The sequence below is a fragment of the Cnephaeus nilssonii genome (assembly GCF_951640355.1).
Source record: "Cnephaeus nilssonii genome assembly, chromosome: 10".
NCBI lineage: Eukaryota > Metazoa > Chordata > Mammalia > Chiroptera > Vespertilionidae > Cnephaeus > Cnephaeus nilssonii.
In genome coordinates, this window is record NC_137081.1 from 35226308 (window position 1) to 35249968 (window position 23661).

General features: G+C 53.4%; 1 protein-coding gene across 11 annotated transcripts in view; it reads right to left on the bottom strand.

Moving 5' to 3' along the window:
* Positions 1-23661, bottom strand: part of HDAC4 (histone deacetylase 4) — a 238318-nt gene that overhangs the window by 10204 nt on the left and 204453 nt on the right. For 7 of the 11 annotated variants that reach the window (XM_079781863.1, XM_079781868.1, XM_079781860.1 and 4 more), the window contains 8 exons: positions 22440-22547; positions 20343-20398; positions 18290-18377; positions 16477-16596; positions 15581-15678; positions 8684-8802; positions 7175-7264; positions 6926-7059 (listed from right to left, as the gene is read on the bottom strand). In XM_079781863.1, the coding sequence (XP_079637989.1) occupies positions 6926-7059; positions 7175-7264; positions 8684-8802; positions 15581-15678; positions 16477-16596; positions 18290-18377; positions 20343-20398; positions 22440-22547 (813 nt within the window). The remainder of the gene's footprint in view (positions 1-6925; positions 7060-7174; positions 7265-8683; positions 8803-15580; positions 15679-16476; positions 16597-18289; positions 18378-20342; positions 20399-22439; positions 22548-23661) is intronic. The other 4 variants (XM_079781870.1, XM_079781869.1, XM_079781862.1 and 1 more) reach the window with 1 other exon arrangement.

The following is a 23661-nucleotide window of genomic DNA, read 5'->3' on the forward strand; positions in this document are numbered from 1 at the left end:
CACCCCCCATCCCATCCATCCATTCACCCCCCCCCGCCCGCCACCATCCTGTCCGTCCTTCCAAACATGGTCTAATACAAAAAACAGGAAAAGACATGGTCTTCATGAGAAGAGAAGCCCAAGTGGCCCAGCAAGAAAAGATGCTCAGCCCCGGGCGACGAGATGACCACCCACCTGGCTGGCCCCAGTGCTGTTTCGCCTGTCACGTTGGCAGAAGTCAAACGTGGGGATGCCAGCGTAGCTGAGGTTCGTCACCCACTGCTGCAGGGGCTGTGCACCTAACACTGACATCACCTTCCAAAGGTGAGCAAGGGCGTTTCCTGGGAGTACGGCTCCCTCTGCTGGTGTTTACCTCAGAGGCACAGGTGAGCACTGCCCCGGGCTGCTGTCACTGTAACCACCAAAGGGAGTGACGCTCAGCTCTGCTCCACTGCGGCCTCCACCAGGGAGAGGAGCAGTGTCCCCAGGGCACTGGCCCTTTGTTGAGGAAGATGAGGAGCAGGGCCCCAGGCCCCTTGCTGGACACGAAGCTCCAGCAGAAAACAAGCCGTTGAGATTTTGGGGTCATTCAGTACAGCCTATGTGCCCCAATCATTAGGTCCCAAATTGAATATTTTGCTAGAAATTTGTTTTGCCAGTGTTTTAAAAAGGAACGCATTGCATAAGTTATCAGTCATTCTGAAGCAGAGGGGTGCATTAGAGTGTGCATGTGCACACACGGGAGGAAGTTACTACTGCTGCTGCTTCCCCATCTCCAGTTGGCTCCCCATGCCACTCTCCCCAGTGGGACGGATACAATGGTGGTGGCTAGCCCTCCAGGGTTATAAGTCACCTCCTCCTGTCACCCTCAGCCCCTCATGTCTTAGCCCTGTGACATGTCACTGCCGGCCAGGACCCCCCATCACCCATTCCCGAGCGTTAGTGCAGCACCCGAGGCTCACTGTCTCTGTCCCCAGCACCTGGCAAGGCGTCGGGGGGTGGAGCTCTCACAGGCTTGTGAAGTAAGGCAGGAGCCATGAAGGGTCCTGTCCTGAGCTCACACCCCTCTGCCGTGTGAAGTTACGTGGAATTCGGGGGAAAGAACGGGAGCGATCTAGCAGGAGAGTGACCAGGGCCCTCAGCTGCATCTCTGGAGACCGTTTCCCCTGGGCAGTGGACAGGAAAGCCGGAGGTGCTGCCTGTGCGTGAAGGATAGAGGGAAACAAACTCAGGTCAGCACCAATGGCAGGGACTGGGTGTTTCTACTGGTTTCATTGGATAACAAAGGGAAGGTAAAAGGGCGATTGTGGACCTGGATGTTTAGGGCAAGACCGCTATGCATAAGTGGAACAAAGCATGAGTGATGAGATGCTACTGGCTTGTACTGAACCAATTCTTTCCACGAGCCTTTATGGGCGCCTCCTAGCACCAGGCTCTGCTCCTAGCACCAAGCAGTCAGAGACACTGACTGCTTCTCGCCTGGACTTAAGAAAAGGGGCCAGGAAGAGGGGACTCACCCCTCAAAGTATTACCCTAAGTCTGAGGGTTCTCTGCAGCACCTTTGCCTCCGCCCATCTTCCTGTGGTTGCCTTCAGAGGGGCCTCCGAGGCCCAGTTCTATGCTGCCAGCCGGGCCCCTCCACCCACCTGTGGCTCCAGTTGCCTCTTTGTGTCCATTGCATTCCCCACACATCCCTGCTGCCCCAGCACTTCCACAGCCGCACGGGAGCCCCACAGCTACCCGTCAGGCCCAGTGGTGACACTACCAGACCTGTCCCTCTACACAGTTACTTCAGGGTGACTTGAGGAGTGGGTGGTGAATCCTCCACTGAGGCAGCACCAGGGGGCCTAGGAAAGCTGGTGACAAGTTGGCAACCTGTTTTCATGTTGGTTTTCAACAATTTTTAAAAAGCAAAAATAAATCATAAGAGAACTAATAACCTGAATTCCTTCTTAAAAAAGGTTAAAGGCTTGACACTTGGTAAATAGCAGAGTAAGGAAGTACACCTGTGGTGACAGCACCCTTCCCCCTAATCGGGGACCAGCTGGGCAGGCTGCCCAGCCCTCCCCACCTGCTGCCTCAGGCCCTCATGTGAAAAAGTCCCTGCCTGGCTGGGAGGGCACGGAGGTTGCAAGTGCCAGGATGATGCCAGAAAGAGGCTAGTTTCTTTTCTTTTTAAAAAATGTTTTTATTGATTTCAGAGAGGGAGAAATAGAAACATCAGTGGTGAGAGAGAATCACCGATTGGCTGCCCCCTGCATGTCACCCACTGGGAATCAAGTCCACGTGCCCTTGACAGGAAATCAAACTGTGACCTGGTTCATGGGTTGACACTCAACCACTGAGCAACACTGGCCAGGATCTTTTCTTTTCTTCTTCTTCTTTTTTAAATATATTTTTATTGGTTTTTAGAGAGAGAGGAAGGAGAGAGAGATAGAAACATGGATTAGCTGCCTCCATACACCTCCTGCTGGGGATTGAGCTCACAACCTGAGCACGTGCCTGACGGGGAATCAAACCAGAGACCTCTTGGTGCATGGGTCGATGCTCAACCACGAGTGACATTGGCTGGGAGAGGACAGTTTCTTGGGAGACCTGTGGGAGAGGCCCAGGCCCGCTCTTCCTAGATGGATCCTGTCACCTGCAGAGTGGCAGGGTGATGCCTTCAGGGGTGAGTGCACCCCTTCCCCATTCTTCCTCTCTGTGGGAGATTTGGGGGATGTGTTGCAGAGAACACGAAGCCCACACTCCCAATCAGCTCAGGCTTGGAGGCCTCAGTTGCTGTGCCTGGAAACTAGACCAGTGGGTGACATGCCACCCTAACATGCTGGAGACACTGGTGTGCCATGTGGCGGCTCTTCTTCAGTAACCAAATGCTCAGAAAGCCCTATCACTCCCTCCCTGAGTAGGGGAAGAGGTACGGAGAGAACAATGCAGGCAATGTTGTCCCGTGTCCTTGGACTGACCTAGGGCCAGCGCAACTCATCTCCCCCTCATGCTCCAGCCTGGCTTCCTGGCTCTCCTGTCTCATATTTTTATAGTTGCCAAATCCTCTTGGAAGAGAATGAGATATTAAAAAAATCAGCCCAGTGGCATGGCTCAGTGGTTGAGCATCGACCTATAGGAGGTTATGGTTTGATTCCTAGTCAAGGCACATGACTGGGTTGCGGGCTCGATCCCCAGTGGAGGGCGTGTAGGAGGCAGCCGATCAATGATTCTCTCTCATCACTAATGTTTCTATCTCTCTTTCCCTCTCTATTTCTCGCTGGAAAAAAAAAAAATCAGCCACCAAAGCTGAGTGCTGTGAGCACAAGAGTTTCTTGCTGCCAGGGCCCCACAGTGGGAGCTTGGCAGTCAGAACTAGACATACTGAACCTGCTGAGCAAGCGGGGACAGGGCCCAAGATGGCATCTACTCTTGACTGTGAGCTACGCTTTTGCTGAGCTAAGTGGCTGGCAACTAGGATGACTTCCTTACCCATTTTACAAAGGGGGCCTGGGAGGGCCAACTGTCACTGTTTCCCTACATCCTGCTGTGACAATGACTGGGGTGAGGAGGATGGTCTGTATGTGGGCACAGCTCCTTCACACCTTTGAAGGATGGGTGAGGGCCCACCTTCCAAGTGTCGTCAGCAAGGACTCAGGAGACTGGACAGACAGGAGGCATGCACTGCCCTAAAGCACACACACGTGCACTGGGGCCTGCGCCCCCCACATGGGCCTGCACACAGCTGAAACTACAGCCACTGCTGGCAGGAGGTGACCCTGGTCGGGAGTGTGAGCATGTGTAAGCATGATTGTGAGTATAAGTATAGCTGAGTGTGAGTGCAAGCATGACTGTGCAAGTGTGTGCATTTGTAAGCATGTGTAAACATGACTGCGAGTGTGTGTATGCATGATTGTGTGAGCATGTGCAAGCATGCCTATGAGTGTGAGTGTATGAGCGTGTGTGAGTGAGGGGGAGATGGCCGACTAAAAGCAGATAACCGGCTCCCAGACTGAGTGGACTCAGTGTCTGTCTCTGTGTCCACCTCTCACACACACAGCTGTTTGTAATCACTGTGTTTTGTCACAGCCACACCTTTCCCAAAGTGTAACAACATAACACAGTTGCTAAATTTCCAATGAAAGCCTTTTTTCCCAACACTGCGGCTCCAGCTTATCCTCTGTGAATTCCTTCATTGATCTCGGAGTTGGGTTGAATGAAATGATGGCATTGATCCCTGATATGCCACATGATTAACCAGAAAATTGGTCCAAACCAAATGCTGCTTTTGGGGTGACATGAGAATTGATGGTCACTCATTGCTCATCTTAGCCCCCCACCTGCTGGATTCCCTGTACCTCCGTTTACACTGCTCCTGCAAAACGTTTGTATTTTCAAGGTCAGTTATCACCAATAGTTGCAAAAAAAGCCAAAACTGTTCAATGAAATGGCTCTTGGGAGCAATGTGGACCTCGGCACAGCGCGGGTCTCCTATCGTGGGCTCTGTTCCCGCCTCTCTCCTCTGGAGCCACCCCACCAGGTGGCTATGTTGGCCACAGCTGGCTGCCCGTTGTGTGCACCAAGTCGTCCAACACACCATAGATCAATCCACTTCAAAGGCCGCAGGGCAGAGAAGTGGGGCTCCGTCCAAGTTTCTTGCATTAAAAGTATTTTTAAGAGACCTTGATAAACCAGTGTTTCCTGCTTTCTGATGTGTGTAAGTGAAGGAACATTTTCTTGTCAGAAGAGTGAAGCAGGAAGCAGGGACAGGCTTAGTTGAAAGCTCAGTTCTCTATTGTTATTTTAAAATAACTTGAAGAATCAAAAAAGGTTTGGGATGGTTTAAATACGTAAGTCAGTTGCCTTTTAACTTTAGCTAGAAAGGGAGAAGACTGTTTTATGTGAAGAAAGGCTAGGTGAAATTCTATGAGCACTTTAAAAAGCACACTGGCATTTTATTTGGGAATATTCAAGCATATCGCTAACCAGCTGACTAGACATGAGGTGCCACCAGGACCTTTGATCTGCTTGTGACCTGGCTTAAAACGAACACCATCCACAACAAGCAAGGTGGCCGGGGAGCAGGGGCTAGCTGGAGCGCCACAGGGCCTGCAGGAGCTGGGACCACATGCCTCTCTCTTCCAGCCCTGAGCACCCCCACCACAACTGCAGCCCCAGGAAGCATGCTGGATATGGGGCCACACCTCTGTTCCCTGAGCCCATCAGAGGTTCACAGAATGGGTTCAGGATCCCCCCACCCCAAGGATGGTGCTCACTCAGTCCACCCTCCTCAGGACTGGCCCTCGAGAGGGGCAGACAAGAGCTATGGCCCTCCTCCCAGGTGCCCACTCCCCAAGGCACCTGGCCTGGCTCTCCGCTGCGGACCATCTCACAGGGAGGACACACACAGCTTCCTATGGTCCCAATCCCACATCAGGTCACTGTCACACTCAGCTGGCTGAGGACCGGACCTGGGTGATACCTCACCTTTGCTTCCACATGACACCTGTCATCTCTGTCCCGCCTGAGCCTGGCAGGACACTGGCCATACCCTTCCCTCCTGCCCACAGTCTACCTTCTGTCAGTTCATGCAAGTCACAGGGAACAACGCGGACTGGGAACAGCTCGAGGACAGAGTGCTAGCTCACATCACAGGAGACTTCTCTACAACTGGCCATCTCCCCAGTCTGGCGGATGCAGTGAAGTTCAACATGGAGCTTGGAGCACCTGCTCGAAGCCCCCCTCTGCATCTCCCCACAAGCCTCGTGGGCCCTGTCAGCTGTGTTGCGGGGGGAGGCGGGAAGGTGGGTCTAAGGGCAGCCTCAGGACCGGCCAGGGCGGGCTCCCAGTGACTGCCTCCTGGAGGAGGCCTCTCGGGCACTCAGCCCACAGGCCAGAAGCTGGAGACGGAGCCCCACTGAGCAATGAACTTATGAGGGTGCCGCACCCAAGATGGGCCTTAACTGGAGCCTTGCACTCTTGGTGTTGACCAGCAGGAGGGTAGCTGTGGAGATGACGGCCCCCTGACTGAACACCAGGTAGCCCTGACCTGACTGAGGAGTGTGCTCAGTCACCGTGTCTGACGGGTGAGGGAGATGAGTCCCAGGGGACGGGACGGCATGAGAGCAGGGCCCTAGCACCTCTCTGTGTGGTTGGGCCTCTAATCTAGGGCACTCACCCGAGCTCCCCAAATACCAGCCAGCTCATCTCTAGGACCCACGTGTGACGTCAAAGCAACAAGAGAAGCTACACTGGGGGGATCTTGAACCTGCTCCATGAACCTCTGATGGGCTCAGGGGACAGAGTTGTGGCCCCATATCCAAAGGCCTGTGGGTGGATTTAAAGTTTCAGGAAGTGTGGCCATTCAGCGGGCTAGGCATCCCTGGAGGCATTTCCCTCCTACCAGCCTGCCCTCCCCTGGTCCACGTCAGCCTGGAGTGCAGCACTCCAGTGGCTCTCCTCCAGCCTCGGAAGTTGCCTCCCCTGGTCCAGATCCTTGAGCCCCTTTGGTCCAGCTACACTGCGTCTCCCTGACTGTGTCCTGGGCCTCAGTGAGGACACTGTGCAGAGCCGGACCTGGGTGTCTGTGAGCCGGGAGGCAGAGGCCTCTCACCCAGGGCCTGAGACTCGCACAGAGACGCCACTCCTGGAACCTGCCTTAGAACCTCTGGGGAACTGACGGTTGCTGAAGGAGGAAACTGAGAGTCCTCTCCAGGTGACCCACACATGAAGGTGAGCCCCTTCAAAACACAGGACCCTGAACCATCTTTTTAAGATGAAGGGTTCTTGATGATCCTTTTGCTCACCTCCTTGTGGCCATAATCAAGCAGTTTTGTCAGACGTGTTGCCTGAGTGGGGGTGGAGAGGACATCAAACACCGAGGGGGAAGCAAGTGAAGTGGCCCATACAGGCCTGGGTCTGGAGCCTGCATGCAGCGACCATGGGCCTCCAGTCCTCCTACCTCGTTTCCCAGCAAAGCAGAAACACATGCTTCCGAGGCGTCACAAATGGCCGTGAGGTCGTGGCCCCCCTCCAGGGCCAGAACTATCCGGCCACCAGCCAAGCCCATCAGCTGCTTCGTCAGGTACCCGAAACCTGCAACGGGAAAAGGGAGATACAAGTAGAGGGCAGGGCGGGCGCAGGGAGGGCGCGGGGCCGACGCTGGCAGCAGATCAAAGCGTCCAGAAGTGCATTACATCACATTACAGACCCAGGGGGCTGGCACACCGCGGCTCATAATGGAAGCCAGGTTCGATCACAATAAATTCATCGAGGAATTCGGTTTGGGATCCTGTTTGATCTGTGTGAGAGCAGGAATTACGGTTTCAGTGCTTTGATTTCATAATGCTGCAAATCACCTCGTTTGGGGGATGGGGATGGGCCTCAGGAGGGGCCTCCAGGCTCTCTCACATGGGGACCAGAGGCCAGGAGATAGGGCGCCTGGAGCAGGGCAGCTGTGGGCAGCCTCGGAGGCATGGCCATGTCCATCCCTGAGGCTAGGGGTTCTGGTTAGGCGGTGTGCTGGGCACACGCATGAACACACACTCCAGCACACACGTCAATGCTGCGTGTGCCCCTCTAGGACTCTGACATCTGCGTCTGGAGTGTCTGGCTTTCATCAACAGCCATGTTCCCTCCATTGCACCCACGTCACCCTCCAACAGGCAAAAACGTGATGGGTAATGATAATTACCACCCTCGGCCAGAACAGCCTGACATTTATTAAAAAGCCTGTGAAAACTATGCCACACTGGTCAGCAGCCCCATTGCCAGGTGGCCATCAGCAGACACGTCCCCACGCTGGCAGCCGTGGGCACTGTAACCTCCCGAAGCCCTGGTTTGTCTCTGATGGAAACAGGGACATAGGCTTCCAGGCTGCCTGGTCACTTCCTTGCCACTAAACCACACTGCCCGGGTTCAGGCGGATCTGGGGGGCCCCGCACTGGAACACGGCTACGCCAGCATAGCCCTTGGTTTGACCTCTTTCTTCTCTGGTGACCCACACTCTCCCTGTGGGAGGGGAGAGATGACAGGCTCTCCTTGGCCTTCTGCACCCACGGGGTCAGCACGAGGAGCCCCCAGGGTGTCCTGAGAGAGTCCCAGGATCTAGATTGCTGTGACCACCGCAGCAGGGGACTGGTGGTGGTGGTGGTGGCCAGGCAGGGGTGGGGGTGCCCAGGGCCTTTCTGTGGACCGAGGCTCCACGCCAGTAGGTCTCTGACGTGACTTGCTGTGACGGCAGAAGCAGAGGCCCCACCCTGCGGGAGGGCGATTTTTACAGGACTCCCTCCCATAATGGAAGCAGGGCCTTCATCTAATGCAAATCCTTAGACAAGCCCATAATCTGGGCTCCCTGCTCCCTCCAACTCTGAACTGAACCTGCCCTCAGCTACCCCCTTCACAGGCGTTAGGGTCTGTTCCTGCCCTCAATGTGAGCGACCACACCAGCTCTCAGTCGGACTGGAGACCCAGCCCCTAGAGTGGCCTGTATGCGCCCAGCTGAGCACGAGCCCCCCAGGTCAGCACTGTGGGTTGGAGGACCTCCAGGGGGGAGGGCCTGCGGCCTCCTGGTCCACACCATCCTGCTGCCCCCATTGGTTTTCTGGGGCTGCCCACACTGTCACGTCTCTGGAAATGTCACTGAAGGGGAGATGTGAGACACAGCACAGCTGGCCACAGAGACAGCAGGTCCCATTAAGCTCCTGAAAACCCGACTTACATTTGGCAGAGAGGTTGTAGCCGCCCAGAGGTGTGGGGTGGCCCTCCACGGCGTCGAAGCCTGCTGACACCAGCACCACATCCGGGGCAAACTCGTTTGCGATTGGCATGACCACCATTCTGCAAAGGGCAGGAGAAGGTGACATTGAGGCAGCGGGGACACAGATGGGGAGGGCTGCTTGGTCACTGAACGTACCTGCCACAGCTCCCTCAAGGTTAGTGGGCTAAGGGCTCCCATGGAAGCTGGAATCTGACAGCTGATAGTTAGACTTCACAGTACCTACAAGGTCCAAACCAACAAGGCCCTTACGAATGCTTAGAGCAGCTGCGCACTGGTTTTGTAGGAGGCTTTATCTGCAGGCCATGGAGGTGGTCTGTAACCCCCAACACCAGCCGCACCAACATGGGGAAGTGGAGCCAGCTGCCAGGGCTGCTAAGGGTCCTCCCCAAAGGTGTGGACGGCTCTGCTCACCTTACACTGGCTCTGATTCAAGATGGGCACAGCCATGCCCCCAGCACCAGGGACACAGGGCCGTGTGGCTGAGGAGGTGGGAGAGCCCTTCAGCAGCCCTGGCCCCGAGGGAGCCCTCCTACCTCCGTCTACTCACCCCGAGGGCCATGTTAGCAACAAATGACCATACACACACTTGCAACGGTGCTGCATCGGGTTAGTTAAAAAGAAATTCTACACTTGAGATTTTTAAAGGGAAAACCGATGGTCACATTAAAGAGAATTGATAGTTAAAAATACACTCACTGAGAGGGTTGGGATTAAGTTATATGAGGGAAACAAGGAAAAAGGTTTACTTGAATACAGAAAAAAAAACTAAACACAAAACCACCACCTGGGAGCCTGCAGTGTAATTAGGCCAGTGTGTCCCTAAAACATGTGCTTTGTATTTTAATTGAAGAACTATAAATTTGGAGCTCAGCAGTGGTATCTGCCATTTAAGCTTGTTTCTCAGACTCTCCTTCCTTCCTCTGTAGATGAGGTGGGCAGAATCACAGGTGCTTGGGGCCCATGCTCCTGAAGTGGGCAGAGGAGGACATGATGATCTAAATGCACTGGGAGCCTCTGCCGACGCGCTGCCGAGCCCCACTGGAGAAGTCCAGCGTTCACAATTCCTCCGTCTGTTTCTCAGAGCAGCTCAAACAGTTTCTGCTGCACCAAAGGCTGCTCGGTGCTCCTGCAGCTCGCCCAGCGATTCATCTCTGAGTCCCGGTTCCCTTCACTTGGGGCTTCAGAGGCCCTCACGGGGAGGAGGTCACAGGCACCGGGCATGGCACATGGTCCTTCCCCAGGGCAGAGCCCGGGGACACCATGGCCAAGGACTTTTATTACAGAATGAAGTTGCCATTTAAGTCAGCAAAGTCAACTCCATAAAGTACCAACTTTGTCCAAGGACACAAACATGCTCAAAATTAAATGTTCCTCTACTCCAGAACTACCCTGGATTGCGATCCCATTGAAAAGCCACCTGGTCTCTGCAGGACCCATGCTGCAGAGCACCCAGCCCTACTCCAAGAACATGCACCACCCAGTGCTGAAGGACCCCGAGCCAGCGCTTCCTGAGGAGAGTGTGGGCTGTGCCATGTGGCTTTCATCTGCTCCAGTTAGGACTGAGTGCCTGCCATAAAAACAGGCACTGGCAGCTGAGAAACTTGCTTCTGGAACCTCACACTGGAGTCACAGCAGACGGACCAGGCTGGGTTTTGAACAGTTCACTGCATTCCCTTTTCCAAGGCCAAGCGCAGTTCATAAACTTCCCCGGGAAGCACCTCTGCACTAGCCTCAGGGTGTGCGCCTCGGGCACCATCCATCAGGCCCAAGGAACAAAACACAGGATCTGGATGGGCTTGGCTAGCTTTCAGTCTGTGGGCCACATGGCCATGAGTGAGCTGCACACACACCATGTGAACTCACTAGCATGACTGTGCCCCAGTAAAACTTTACTTAAAACACGTGGTGGATTTGGCACAAGGGCCCCACTCTGCCAACCCCTGCTCCACACCCGTCATTACAACCATGGTGATGCTACTCAATGCCTGGCACCAGTTCCAGATTTTAACATGTTTCATTGTATCTATGGGGATGTGGTAACCAAAGTTCACAGATTCTGTGAACGCAAAGGGGTGTCTGTTACACAAAGCACATGCTCCTGAGCAGGCACAGGGTTGTGTTAACAATCCGGCCACGACACCACCCCTGTGCCCTAGCTGATCTGTTCCTCCAGGTGCCCTGAAACATCATCCACACAGATGGGCCTGTGGACGCCTCCTCTCTTGAGGTGCCTGGAAGCTTGGGTTGCCTGTGCTATTTGCTCTCCTCAGTCTTCCTTCTGTAGCATGTGCTTCCTGTAGATGTGTAATACGTGTCTGCAGCTGGGACGTTCCTGTGTGCTGGAGTGGCCTGACCAGGAGCAGCAGTTGCCAAATCGACAGACGCCCCTCCACCCCCACCCCTACCCCCATCTTACAGGAGGTGGTTGCCCTCCACACTTGATGGCACCATTTCAACAATCAGCATTGTGATGATTGAAAATTCTATCTATATATATAAAAGCCTAAGCGACCATTACGACCGGTTGATCAGTCGCTGTGACGTGCACTGACCACCAGGGGAAAGACGCTCAATGCAGGAGCTGCCCCCTGGTGGTCAGTGCACCCCCACAGCCAACCTCCCATGTCCGGCCAACCTCCTGCCATCCCTCCCCCCAGCTGGCTGGCCCTGATCGCCAGCCAGGCCAAGGGACCCCACCCGTGCATGAATTCGTGCACTGGGCCTCTAGTTTATTATATGCTGTGACTTTGGTGCTTTGGGTCCCATCTTTTGAGAGAGCCACAAAAACCATGTTTGCACTAGAGCCACTGGGCCAGTAGCTGGAGCAACTGTTCATCAAATATTTGAACTCTGCTGAGAGTTAGAATCAGAACAAATAGAAATTATGGGAACCCATCTGCTCTGGCCTGGCTGCCACCAGCAGTGATGCCCACAGCCCTGCCCTGCTCCTGTTTATCCACAGGCATGGTGGCCAGAGAAGGTGCAGACAGCTAGGACACAGCTAGACCCTGAGGCTGGTCTGAGCTCCCCCCACACTGAGAAGACCAGCCTCCTCCCCCCACTCCTGCCCCTCCAGAGCCTGCTGCCTGCACCCGCAGTCCCCCTCCCTCAGGCTCTGGGACTGGGGTCCCGTTTGCTCCCAGCCTCCTCACCTCCCGGAGGTCATCCTGGTGAAGTGGGCACACCCCTCTCTCTCTCTCCTGTAGCCTGCTGGGGGATGGAGGGATGCTTTCCTGGGCCCCTGGGCCTCTTGACTCTAACCCATTCTCACCCTTCCCCTCCCTGCCTCTCTTGCCATGTCTTGCTTGGCAGGCTTCTCCATACCCCACCAGTCACCACCACAGGAGGCCTCGGACCCATGCAGCATCCTTCCCTCATGGTTCCCACAGCCTCACTGCCATTGTCCTCAAGGCCACCTCCACTGCCAGGGCCCTTTTGCTGCTTGAAGCTGACCTTGGCCTCTGCCTCACTCTGGGAAGGGCTCCAGCTTTCCCACTGGGCACTCTCCTCCCCCAGGTCCTCAGAAGAGCAGTGTTTGCTGTCTCTTGTCCCCACCTCCCATTCACTCCTGCACATTCTGTCTTAACCTCTACCGACTGTCTTCCCTGAGTCACCAGTGGCCTCCTCCCAACTGCCAAATAGAGGGACACTTTCTAGCTGTTTCCTGGTAATCTGCTAAAACACCATTGACCCCACTACGCCGTCCTCCACTGACCCTGCTGTGCTGTCCTTCGGCCTAGCCCAGACCTGTTCCTCCTGGTTCTCTGCCCACTATCCTCACCCTCGTCCACCAGCACTTGAGCCCCCGTCCCCCCTCAGTTCTATCTGATCACCCAACATTTTCTGAGATGGCCCTTCTCACCCTGTACCCCATTCTGGCCAGGGTTGCCATGCTTCCCTGGCCTTGTCCATGGGATGTAGTGCAGTCCACCCATCCTGGAACCAACTCTGTCACAAAACTGCCACGAGATAGCCGTCAAACATGCAGAACACATCACCTTAGTCACCTGGCCAGAGCCCTGGACACTCACTGTCAGAGTCATGGTCCAGCTCCCTGGAGGCAGCCACACAGCCTTGACTGGCTCCTGTGGGAAAGCCCCATTCCCCGACACCCGTGCCAGCTCACTCCTGCAGGACTTGTGAGTGGGCACGGGTACATGCACCTGCTGTAGCCCTGTGGTCCCCATCTGAGTCACCTGAGGGGGCAGGCACTGCATGGATCACCTGTTCTATCCCCGCCGCCCAGGGCAGGGCAGTTGAACACAAGACTGCCCAATTCTGAGTTTCTAGCTTACATCTTTTGCTTCTAAAATCACCGCAGAATGTCCTCAGGTAAAACTTAGAGACATGTTGAAGAGACATGGAGAGAACACGGAATGTCATGGACATTTCAACACAACAGAAAAGTTAGAAAGAAGCAAAACACACCTTAAGGACGTAACAAAAGTCAGAAGTGCCTCAACCTGACGCCATGCCCGAAAGGCTAGGGAAGGCGACATGAACCTGCCTGACTGTTCAACCGCTGGGTCACTGCAGTTACCACTTTGGGATGTGCAGGTCCCCTGACACCTCTCAGACACTATGTCACAATGAAATCCAAATCACGACGTCAGAGTACGGGACAATCCGGATTTCACTTCCTCACTGCTGATAGGTGGACCTGCTGGGCTGCCAGATGCAGGTAAGCGAGGGGTTAAGGAAAGTGCACCATTATCTCCTCCAGCCCAAGCCCTCAGCTCCTCAGCCAACTTCAAAGCTTCACTCCACTGGTTTGAATTAGGCCCCCTTTTCTCCTACAAGCCTCCCGCCCCAGGAGAAAGCGCCGCTGCTCCTGGATTTCATTAGGGGCAGTTTTCTTATCTCCTCCTCATCGCAGGCTTGATCTCCTGAAATGCAATGTGGCAGGCAGGGTCTGAGGAACACGGTGCTCCGTCTGAGGCACGCACTGTCCGCAGGGCCCCAAGGGGAGCAGCACAGAAGACAGGGGAAAATGGATCCTGACCCTCTTCCCCCTCCGATCAATGCCCAGGGAACCATAAATTGTAAACTTCAAAGTGCTATTTTACATTAAAATCAATAAAAAAAAAAAAAACCTGAAACAATTTTCCTTTTCAAAGAAGTTATTTAAGCTTTAAAAAGCTCATTTGATAAGGTATCATCATGTACACACTTGGCAGGAGATTAAAACAGAATGTCGACAGCAACTCCGAGGGAAAGGTTCATCTTAAAGGCTGGCCCGGGGAGGGGGACAACTTCCAGGGCCGCCTGGCTGCCCACCACCAATGAAATGCCAGAGGAGGTGCCGACTCGTCGCCTAGGATCGAGTGCACAGGGCACAGACAAGCTGCAAGGGCCAATCCAGTCAAACCTGGCCTGAAAAATGTCTGAAAGAAGAGAGAACTACCCAGTTTTTATCACTTCAAGCCTCAGTTTAAAGAAAGTTTTACCTTCTCTGCCTACACCAGGTTTGGGCTGTGTTGTGCCTTGGTCCCCTGGGTGGCACCAACATTCACTTGGGCACTGTTTACACCCCTCATGGTGGCATCTGGACACCTACTTCCAAAGGAACCCCTGAGAGGGCCGGTTCTCAGACAGGAAGGGAGTGATGCCGAGTGGCTGTTCCATGCACATGCAGCGACCTCCCAGGTGGGGAAGCCACACGGGTTCAGATTTCATGAAGCTGATATTTAACTGTGCACATGAGAGAATTGTCAGATGTTTTGGGGCTTCCTTCTCTCTTAAATTAGGCAGGGTAATTATAAAAATTCCACGATATTTGATGGAGTAAGAAACATCAAAATTAGACCAATGAGGCCAGGAGAAAAAGTAATTCAGTACGAATCAGGGTAGGTCTTCTAAGAGGTAACTGGCTCCTTTTCACAGACCAATTCTGTTGTTGGAGCGGCTGACGGAAGGCCTCTCCATTGCAGCCCCCCACACGCATGCTGGCGTTGGGGACTCGGACCCCGTTCTGAGGTGAGTGAGCAGATGCTGTGAAGGTTCCTGTGACCCACGCAGGTCTCACTGGGACGCGAGGCAGAATCCTCAGCAAAGCTTTCGCAAGACAGTCCTTAATGGATCTCAGCCTCCAGAGAAGGAGGCGGAAAGTCACTGGAGATGCCCCGGGGCACTAACTCCTGGGTTTTCTGAGATGGTCAGATGTCACCATTGAACAAAGCTCTCCTCCTCTCAAGGGCCCTGCCCCACCCTGAGCTACCCAATCTGCCATTTTAAAGTCAACAGAGGCCACCTGCGCTATAGGAATTACTTCAGTCTGGCCCAGATCAAAGCAGAAATCACCACTTGACGACAAAAGCAAACACTGAGGCTCAATTCTAGGGCCCAGAATAACACTAAGCAAGTGCATGAATGGGGAGGCCCTCTAGTTTATCAATAAAGGAGGAAGATCTTTTCTGTTTCCCGTCTTCTCACAGAGGTTTCTGGAAGCTAAGTCAGGAAACCACAGCCTTCCAGATTTGGGCACCCACTTTTCGTTAATACAGCACCTCCTGACCTCTTCACTGAACCATTGGGACCCCAAGTGCACAGCCTGGAGCTTTGCAGACAAAGGTCAGAAGACAGCCTCAAAGATTCCACCTTCAGGTTATAGGAGGAACTGAGACCGCGCCCTAGGGCCTCAGAGCATCGCCCCTCCACATGCAGGATAGAAACGTCTGTCTCTGCAAGGTGCACCCTGGGGATGCTGGAGGGTCCTCCTGAGAGGGGTCTGGGTGCTTATGAAGGAAGGTGAGGGTCAAAATCAACAGGAACTGAGACATGGGGGTGGAGTTCCTCGAGGCCCCTAAATGCCCATGGACAGGAAGCCAGGACAGTTACCTGAAGGCTGCCAAGTACTCTGCATCTCCCATGGGGGGGTCAAGGCCACCAGTGAAAGCCATGTTGACGTTGAAGCCCACGCCTGGCCCTGTGCCCACCTGTGAGAAGGAAACATGTGTCAGAACCTTGACAGACAGCCCCGGTGGTCCCACAGCAGAACTGTGGCTGTGCTCCTCATGAGCTGTCACTGGTCCCTACAACCCTTGACATGCTGACTCTGATGACGGCATGTTTTCACAGAATTTGGGGCTCTCGCCCCGCCCACCTGACCTGTGGGTGCAGTGGGAGCCACCCTTTCCCTGGGCCCTGGATGAACTGCAGCTCTGTGCTGAGTGACAGATACAGGCCAGCAGAGGGCCACTCGGAAATGCCTGCAGACGAGGCTGCCCTTTCAACTTCCTTCCGGGAAATAAGATCCGGAGGTGGAGCACTTGTTTGCTTGGGTGCGATTCCCACTGCTGGGGCTTCCACAGGCTTGGCTGGGCTGAGGGTGTCATGAAGGCTCTGAGCCTGTTGTTCTGGGACCCACTGTGTGGCACCACAGGTGAAAGCAGAGCACAGTCAGCCTGCCCGAGGGACTGGACAAGAGCACGGCCTGCACAGCAGCTATTCCTAGAGGAAGAAGGGCACCCTGCTCCCCGCTCAGGAACACCTCTGTCAGCCTAGATTGGGATGGGAAACGGTCTCCAGGCCTTCACTTACAAATCAGACAAAAATCAGGCTGCTGTACACACACGGGATGGAATTCAGGCCAATGCCTGCCTCAAGTCACATTCTGGGGTTTCCATGAGTGGGTAGCCCTTGCTTCTGCTGTGCAGATGTCCACTCTGTCTCCAGGGTAGCCCTGCCTTGACCTCCTCCCAAAGTCCTGCACACTTACAGGAGGCCCTGAGTACCTCGTCAGGCGCCCCGCTGCCTGGGAAGAAGTTGCCATCGTCGTAGCGGTGCAGTGAGATGTAGAGAACATTGGGGTCGCTGTAGAAGGCCTGCTGGGTCCCGTTTCCATGGTGCACATCCTGAGAACAGGGAGAGCGGACTCAGTGCTGGGCCATGCCAGGACATCTCCCAGGCTCAGTCCCCCAGCAGCCCAGCCAGGCCACTAACTTCATAGGGATGCCAGCCCCCTGCCTGGGAGTCGGTCAGAGGGCCCCAGGGACTAGAAGGAAGGGTCCTAGGACTGTGCCTGAATTCCTAGCACCAGAGTAGACTGCAGGCTTTGGCAACAAAAGGCTGGTGTTTCAACCCTGTCTGAAGGCCACAATTTTCCAGATCATTTGATTAATTTCTTGCTCGGCTATGTCTGTGAAAAGTGAGCAGCTTCCTCCTCCCTCTGACCATGGCTGCTGATGTTCGAGCACATGCGAAGTGTCAGCTCTGTGCCTGACGCTGGGGTAAGGGGGTGGGGGGGTGCTACCCCGCAGGCTGAGTGGCAGGTGCACAAGGCACAAAGCACTGTGGGCCCAGGTCCCAAACTAAATTGACAAACCACTTCTTCTAATCACACTGGGTGGCCAGGCTTCCACCAGGCCCTAGGCCCCACTTCCTTGGCCAGGACCATGAGGCCACCGAGACGGGGGGCCTGCTTCACCCAGTGTGCACATGAGGGGCTGCTTGCATGTCAGTGATTGGGAATACCAGAGAACTGCTTAGTATCTTAGCACATGCCTTGGGGAGGTTCCCTGAAGGTTCCTTGCAGGTCACCAACTTTCGCCTACGGCTACAGCCACGCCTGCGCTGATGACGCAGCTGAGCTGTTATAAATCACGTGGCACTTGTCGCCTCCCAGCATTTCTAGTTATTCCCTTAGGAGCAACTAAGGGCTCAGGGACACAGGCGCCAGGCACACTGCAGCCAGTGACTCTGTTTTCACTGAGGCCACATAAATCACGCGGCCTCAGCCACCTAAGTGCCTCTGGATCTCCGTGACCAGCGCTCACATCTGGGAGCTTGCCGGGTATCCTGGGTTGTGTTTTGGTTTTTCTTATCCAAAGTGAGAGGACTTTGCATTATAAATCATACTCCTACCTGGTGTACCTAATTTTTTTCCTTAAAATTTTATAAAATTAATCATAAATACCAAAGAGTATACCCTTCACTCCCCTCCCCCCAAAAAAAGAATTAAGTTAACACCTTGACTATCCACCTCCAGTACCAGAACCCATGACCCTGACTGTGGAGTTCAGAGGTCACAGCGTTTTTAACTAGAGCTTGCCCTTTGGGGCGCTGGGATTGTGAGAAGTGGCACTTCCTACAGGAAAATGGGGAAGGAACGTAAAGCAGCACAAATTGGGTCTCTGGTGCTGGTGCCGAGGCAGGAAGGGCACTTTCTAATAAGGGAAGCCACACATTGGTCCAGGGGAGAGTGCGGCCTGTGCTCTCAGACGGAGGCACCTGGTGCAGGCTGCACCGTCTCCTCTTAAACCTGCTTCCCAGTGAGGCTTTGTCAGGGTTGCCCTCAACCACTGGCACATTTCTAGGCATTTTGGGAACCCAATTATTGGCAGGATCAGCTGTTGAAGTTGTGAAATAGATCCGTAACAGGTCTGGGCTTTTATTTTCTAAATCTTTGAGATAGTTTCCAGAAGCTAAGGTCCCCAAATCTAGATGTCTAAGGAGGCAGAAATGCCTGCCTTCTCCCTCTACACGGGACAGTCTTCCTGCGAGAATCACAGCTCCCCCAGCCCTGCCTTGGGGAGGGAGGCCCCTTACCCAGTCCACTATGAGCGTCTTGCTCACATTCAGCCTCTGCTGGAGAAGCCTGGCTGCAACAGCCACGGAGTTGAAGTAGCAGAAACCCCTGCAGGTAAGAATCAGGAGAAACGGAGAAAAAAAAATATAGGTTTGGATCAGGTGGGGTTTTTTTTTGAGGTTTTTTTAGAGAGAGAGGAAGGGAGAGGGAAAAACAATCAATGAGAAAGGTAAATATCCATGAGCTGCCTCCTGCACACCCCCTACTGGGGAGCAAACCCACAACCTGGGTAAGTGCCCTGCCCAGGAATCAAAAGGGCCACCTTTCAGTGCATGGATGATGCTCAACCAACTGAGCCACACTGCCCAGAGCTAGATCAGTTTTTAGCAACTTGCAACAGAACCATCAAGAGTTTAAGAGAGTCTGGTGAATGTACAGTTTCTAATCAAGCAGTCTGAGAACCTTACTTGATGCTTATGATTGACAGACAGACCAGTCTCCTGTGTGCAGACGGCCAGGCTCCCTGTAAGAAAATCCATTTCACTTTGTACCAACATCTCCCTCTTACTGGCCTCTCAAGAGACACCATGGGTCACAGAACACAGACATGTGACCTATTTTAGTTGCTCACTGCCCATCTTTCCACATTCTAAGACATATGACAATGATGTATACAGGCACCCCAGTGACTGACTGTAATTCCAGAGTCTTATTCAAGAGAGTAAGAAAAGCTAAGAAAGTGACCCAAGTAAAAATGAAAGTCTTCTCAGTCTAAACCTGTTTTTGTGGAATTCCCACAGAACCGAGTGGCCTGCTGTTTTGCTTCTGGAATCCAGGCTGCAGTCTGGGAGCCGCCCCCTAGGACGTGCGGCTGCAGCTCGGTGCACAGCGGAGGAACTGCACTGAAAACATCCCTCTGTCACCCACTGTAGCCATTTGTTTACTACTCAGAATTTCCAACACTGAGATTCAAGCTAGAAGTCACTCTGAGCACTGAGACAAGGCCCTGCTCCCAGGTGGCCTCGAGTGAGTGCTCTGGGTCATGGGGCAGCAAGCGACTTTTCAGGTGAGGCTGCAAATACTCCAACCCACGTCCACCCCCTTCTTCCTACACAAAGATGATTCCTTCTGGAACTCTGCTCTGACCCCCTCACTCCTGATTTGAAATGACAGGAGCTCCTCTGGGCATCATGGATTAGTCTGTGGTCCCACTGTGGTCTAGCGGCTTTACGAGGGCGTTGCCCACCCTGCGCTTCCTGGCTGCACCTGACAGTGCCATCTGCCAGGTGACACACCACGACTCATTCTTCAAGGCACAGCCCCAACGTCACCTCCTCCTAACCCACCAGGGCTATCTCCTGGCCAGGGGAGGCCACCGTGTTCACTGGGGTGGTTTCCTAGTCCAATGAGATGGCACCTCACCCTGCAGGCAGCAGAGGCACGCTGCACAACACCTGAGGCTGAGTCAGTCCTTGTGACCTTGCCCCAGGTGAGTGTGCACCAGTCACTGGCTCTCCACGAACATGATGGATTGGACAATCCATACACCACAGGCACCACCTCGGCCACTGCCTGAGAGGCGCACAGCTAGGGGAATCCAGAACCCGGAATAAAGTCCAGAGAGCTGGCCATGAGGTCATAACTCTGGGACTTCAGCTTCATCATCACCATACCATAAGCAGTTACCTGAGAGGTCATACTGAAAACAAGTGGAGGGTTTGACCCTGAATGCTCAGTAACAAGGACGGGCCACATGGACTCGTCTATACGATGTAAGTTTTCTCTCCCAATTTTTCGCATCACACTTAACAACTGACTTGTCTAGACTAATTCCGTGGATTCCTTTCATTCCTTTCCATTCTCCGATTCACCTTTTCATCACACCCATCAGCGAAGTCGACCTTTGACTCCAGAACTGCTCGGTTAGTCACTCATGCTAGATCGGGGACATTTGGTGCTGAAGACATGCAAGCACATTCCACATCACAGGAGAGCTGGCAGGTGGCAACTTCAGTCCTTTAAGGAGTCAGACACCAGCCCCTCCCCCACTTGCAGGGCCATGTGTCTACTTACATGGGTGTGCTCTCCTCTGCGTGATGTCCTGGAGGGCGGACCACGGCAAAGCCATTCTACACACAATACCAGACATGTGGGGGGAAACAGGGAGGAAAGATTGGTTTCACATCAGTGAGAAAATCATACAGACTGAATGGTTAGCAGACTCAGAGGACACTCGAGGATGTGGATTTATGCGGAACCCAGGGCACAGATAGGAATAGGATAAAGGGCTGACTGCAGCATTGCTGAGATGGCTAGTCTACAGGCGATTGTGGTTACTAAGGGAAAGTCGTCCCTGACTTTCCACCTTTGCCGGCCTGCTGGCCAGGGTGGACACTGCTCAGTGTGAGATTCTGGGAGGGATGGAGAGAACCCTTAGTCCACCTCTGATCAGGACTCTTCAGGAAGCAACCTGATGGGGTCCCTGGGTGTAGATGAAATAGAAGGGGCTCAGCTGTGGGGCAGATGTCATGTCCCAGTTTGGCCTTGACGTGCAGGTCTGTCATTATCACTGCAGTTCAGTGTACAGGGGAGTGGACCACATGGAAAACAAGCCCATCAGCACCTGGAAGAAATGTCTCAGAAGCTGATGGGAGCTGCACACCCCTGCCTTCCGTTAGGATCTCTAGGTCAGGTAGGCTTTAAAGAACCATCCACTTTAAAGACACTCTGTAGCTGCTGTATACACTGCACAGGATGTATACATTGTGTAGAATGTGTGCACTGTACAGAATGTATACACTATATAAAAATAGTTTCCATGAGCATCTCTTGGTCTCACCAGCAACAGGAAGCTGCATGGTCAGTCTATACACTCAGTAGTGCAGATGCATCTCCCTGCACACAGACCCTGTGTAGCGGTGTTCAGAGTGCAGACCACAGACCCTGGGGACCCTGTGCCCCTCCAGGGGCAGCTGTCATAATGACTCTAACCTTTCCCACTGTGCTGGCTACTGTGTGGATACACTGATGGGTCCACTGAGAGTGTCATAGCAGGAACTCAGGCACCCACATGCAGCGCGATTTTTGCCACACATTTGCAGGGGAAAAGGCAGAATGTTCTCAATGAAGCAGTAAACTTATCGATTTCATCAACTCTCGACCCTGAACACACGCCCATCTCGTGGAGAAGCGTGAGGCTGTGTGAGCAGTTTTGCTGCTGACCCGAGCCTGGCTGCTCTCTGCAGGAGCACCAGTTTTCCTCAAAAGCACTGCCAGAAAACCGCTGTGCACACCGAGTGAATAGGACTTCCTCAAAAATAAACCAAGTGAGCTGTCACCTCAGGGAAAGTGGCACTCAGTGGTAGCCGTTAGCGCTAAGATCTGAGTGTTCAAGTGAAAATAAGCCAACGTTCGGGGAACCTGGATAACCACTCCTCCTGGCACTCAGAAGACAGTCCTGAGTGCTGACTGTGCAGGGAGACGGGCAAGGCTGGGAAGACCTACATCACCCAATGAGCCCATATTTCCAAGTGACCAGTGTTACCCAGGTCACGTGTAGACACGGGATCTATTCAATGTGTGAGACAGGCCAATGGATTTTCAGGTGCCACACTGCAACTAAATTCAAGAGACTTCCACTTGCTGAATTTTGGTGCGGCATCAAAGAATATCCACAATTACCTCAAAAAGCTACTAAAATACCCCCTTTCCACAATTCCGTGTCTGTGTGATACCGACTTCCTTCATGTACTTCAACCAAAACAGCATGTCGCCAGAGAGCACACAGCAGTAGCTATGAGAACCCAGCTGACCTACTGAGCCAGACAGATATTTATAAATATTTTTGAAGTTTCTCGGCTTCATCTCTAATATGGTCCATGCTGATGACAACTTACACACAAAAGTTTTTGGGATGCTCCAATACTTCCTAAGACTATAGCGCTTGAGGACCCATACCTTTGAGGACAGCTATGTGATATGTTTATACAGATGTAGGAAATATTCCTCTTGATTCACAGCTGTTGACAGAACAGGGTCCCCTCTTTGCGCCTCATTGTGCCTGTCTAGAGGGGGAGTCGCAGTGGCTGTTTTCTCTCCCACCTCCACCCCCCCAGAAATGTCCAGGCAGGTTTCCTGCTAGAAGCCCGTCTCTGCTGCGTGCTCACTGACCTTCAGCTCCCCCGTGGCCACCTTGAAGACCAGCTCCACCACACAGCCCACAGCCAGGCGGGCTGCCCCCGATGAGTGCACCTCGTTCCATATGGTGTCACTGTCCACCTGTGGAAACAACACTCAACAGTGAGACCTGTGCCGTGGGCTCTTGTCCCAGAGCCTGTCTCTTCCTCACCAATTACAGAACATACCTTACCTTTTTTCAAAGGCATGCCAAAAATACTAAGCAAGGAAAGAACAGTGCCTGCACCAACACTAGTGTGTCTGGGTTTGCCCCTGCTGGAGTGTCACTGTATTCTCAGCTGCTCCGACACACTCGAAGCTGAGTACAGATGTCAAGGTTGCCCGGTCAGTTCCTGTTTGTTTTTACTAAACTGCAGTCGAGTTAAACTAATAATTAGCAAAATGAAATGTGAGAATTAGAGGTCTTTCCAAATTATTGCCTTATTTTGTGCAGAATTTAATTAGAAGCACCAAATACTTGATAAATTCTACAGGAATGGAGGCATGGAGTGGGGTGAGGGGAGTGAGGGTCTCCTGGAACATCCTGGTGGACCGTGTGCCATGCTCTGCCCAGGTGATGGCATGTCTGCCTGTTCACTGCCACTGTGTGCAGATATGTCAGGAATTTCTGTGTGTGTATTGGTTTATTTATTGAGGCATATTAGATTTTTTAAGGCTGGGAGAGAAGGAGACAGAGACTTAGGCCTCAGTTTTGTGAAGAGTGTCTCCTTGTAGAGCAGGGGGAGAGGGGGGCAGGATTAAGCACAAAGCTCCTGGGTGCTGTGCCCCACCCACATGTGCCTTGGCCACACACACTGCATGTCCTGTTTTGGGACACAGCCCAGCGAAGATTCTGAGAAGTTGTGCAGTAACATGATTGTTTATCTTTAATACAGCATCTGCAAGTCTATATGAGGACCCTCCTCTCCAAATTCATCTCCTCCAAGCGCTGATGCTTTGGGACCCCAAAGACAGAGGCCCAGGCAGCTGCGCACTGAGATGTTGCTGCCAAACCTGTGCCTGCCCCTCCTGGCAGGTGTGTCCTGGTGCACAGGCTCTTGCCCACCTGATTACGACAATGACTATTCATGTGGGTGGATGAACTTCTTTCAAGGAAGTCTTGAACCTGTATCTTCAAAGCCAGATGCTTTAGAATAAAGTACATTTCTGAGGGGTTTGAGCCACTGTCTGATGAGTGCTACTTCTCGAGGGTTAT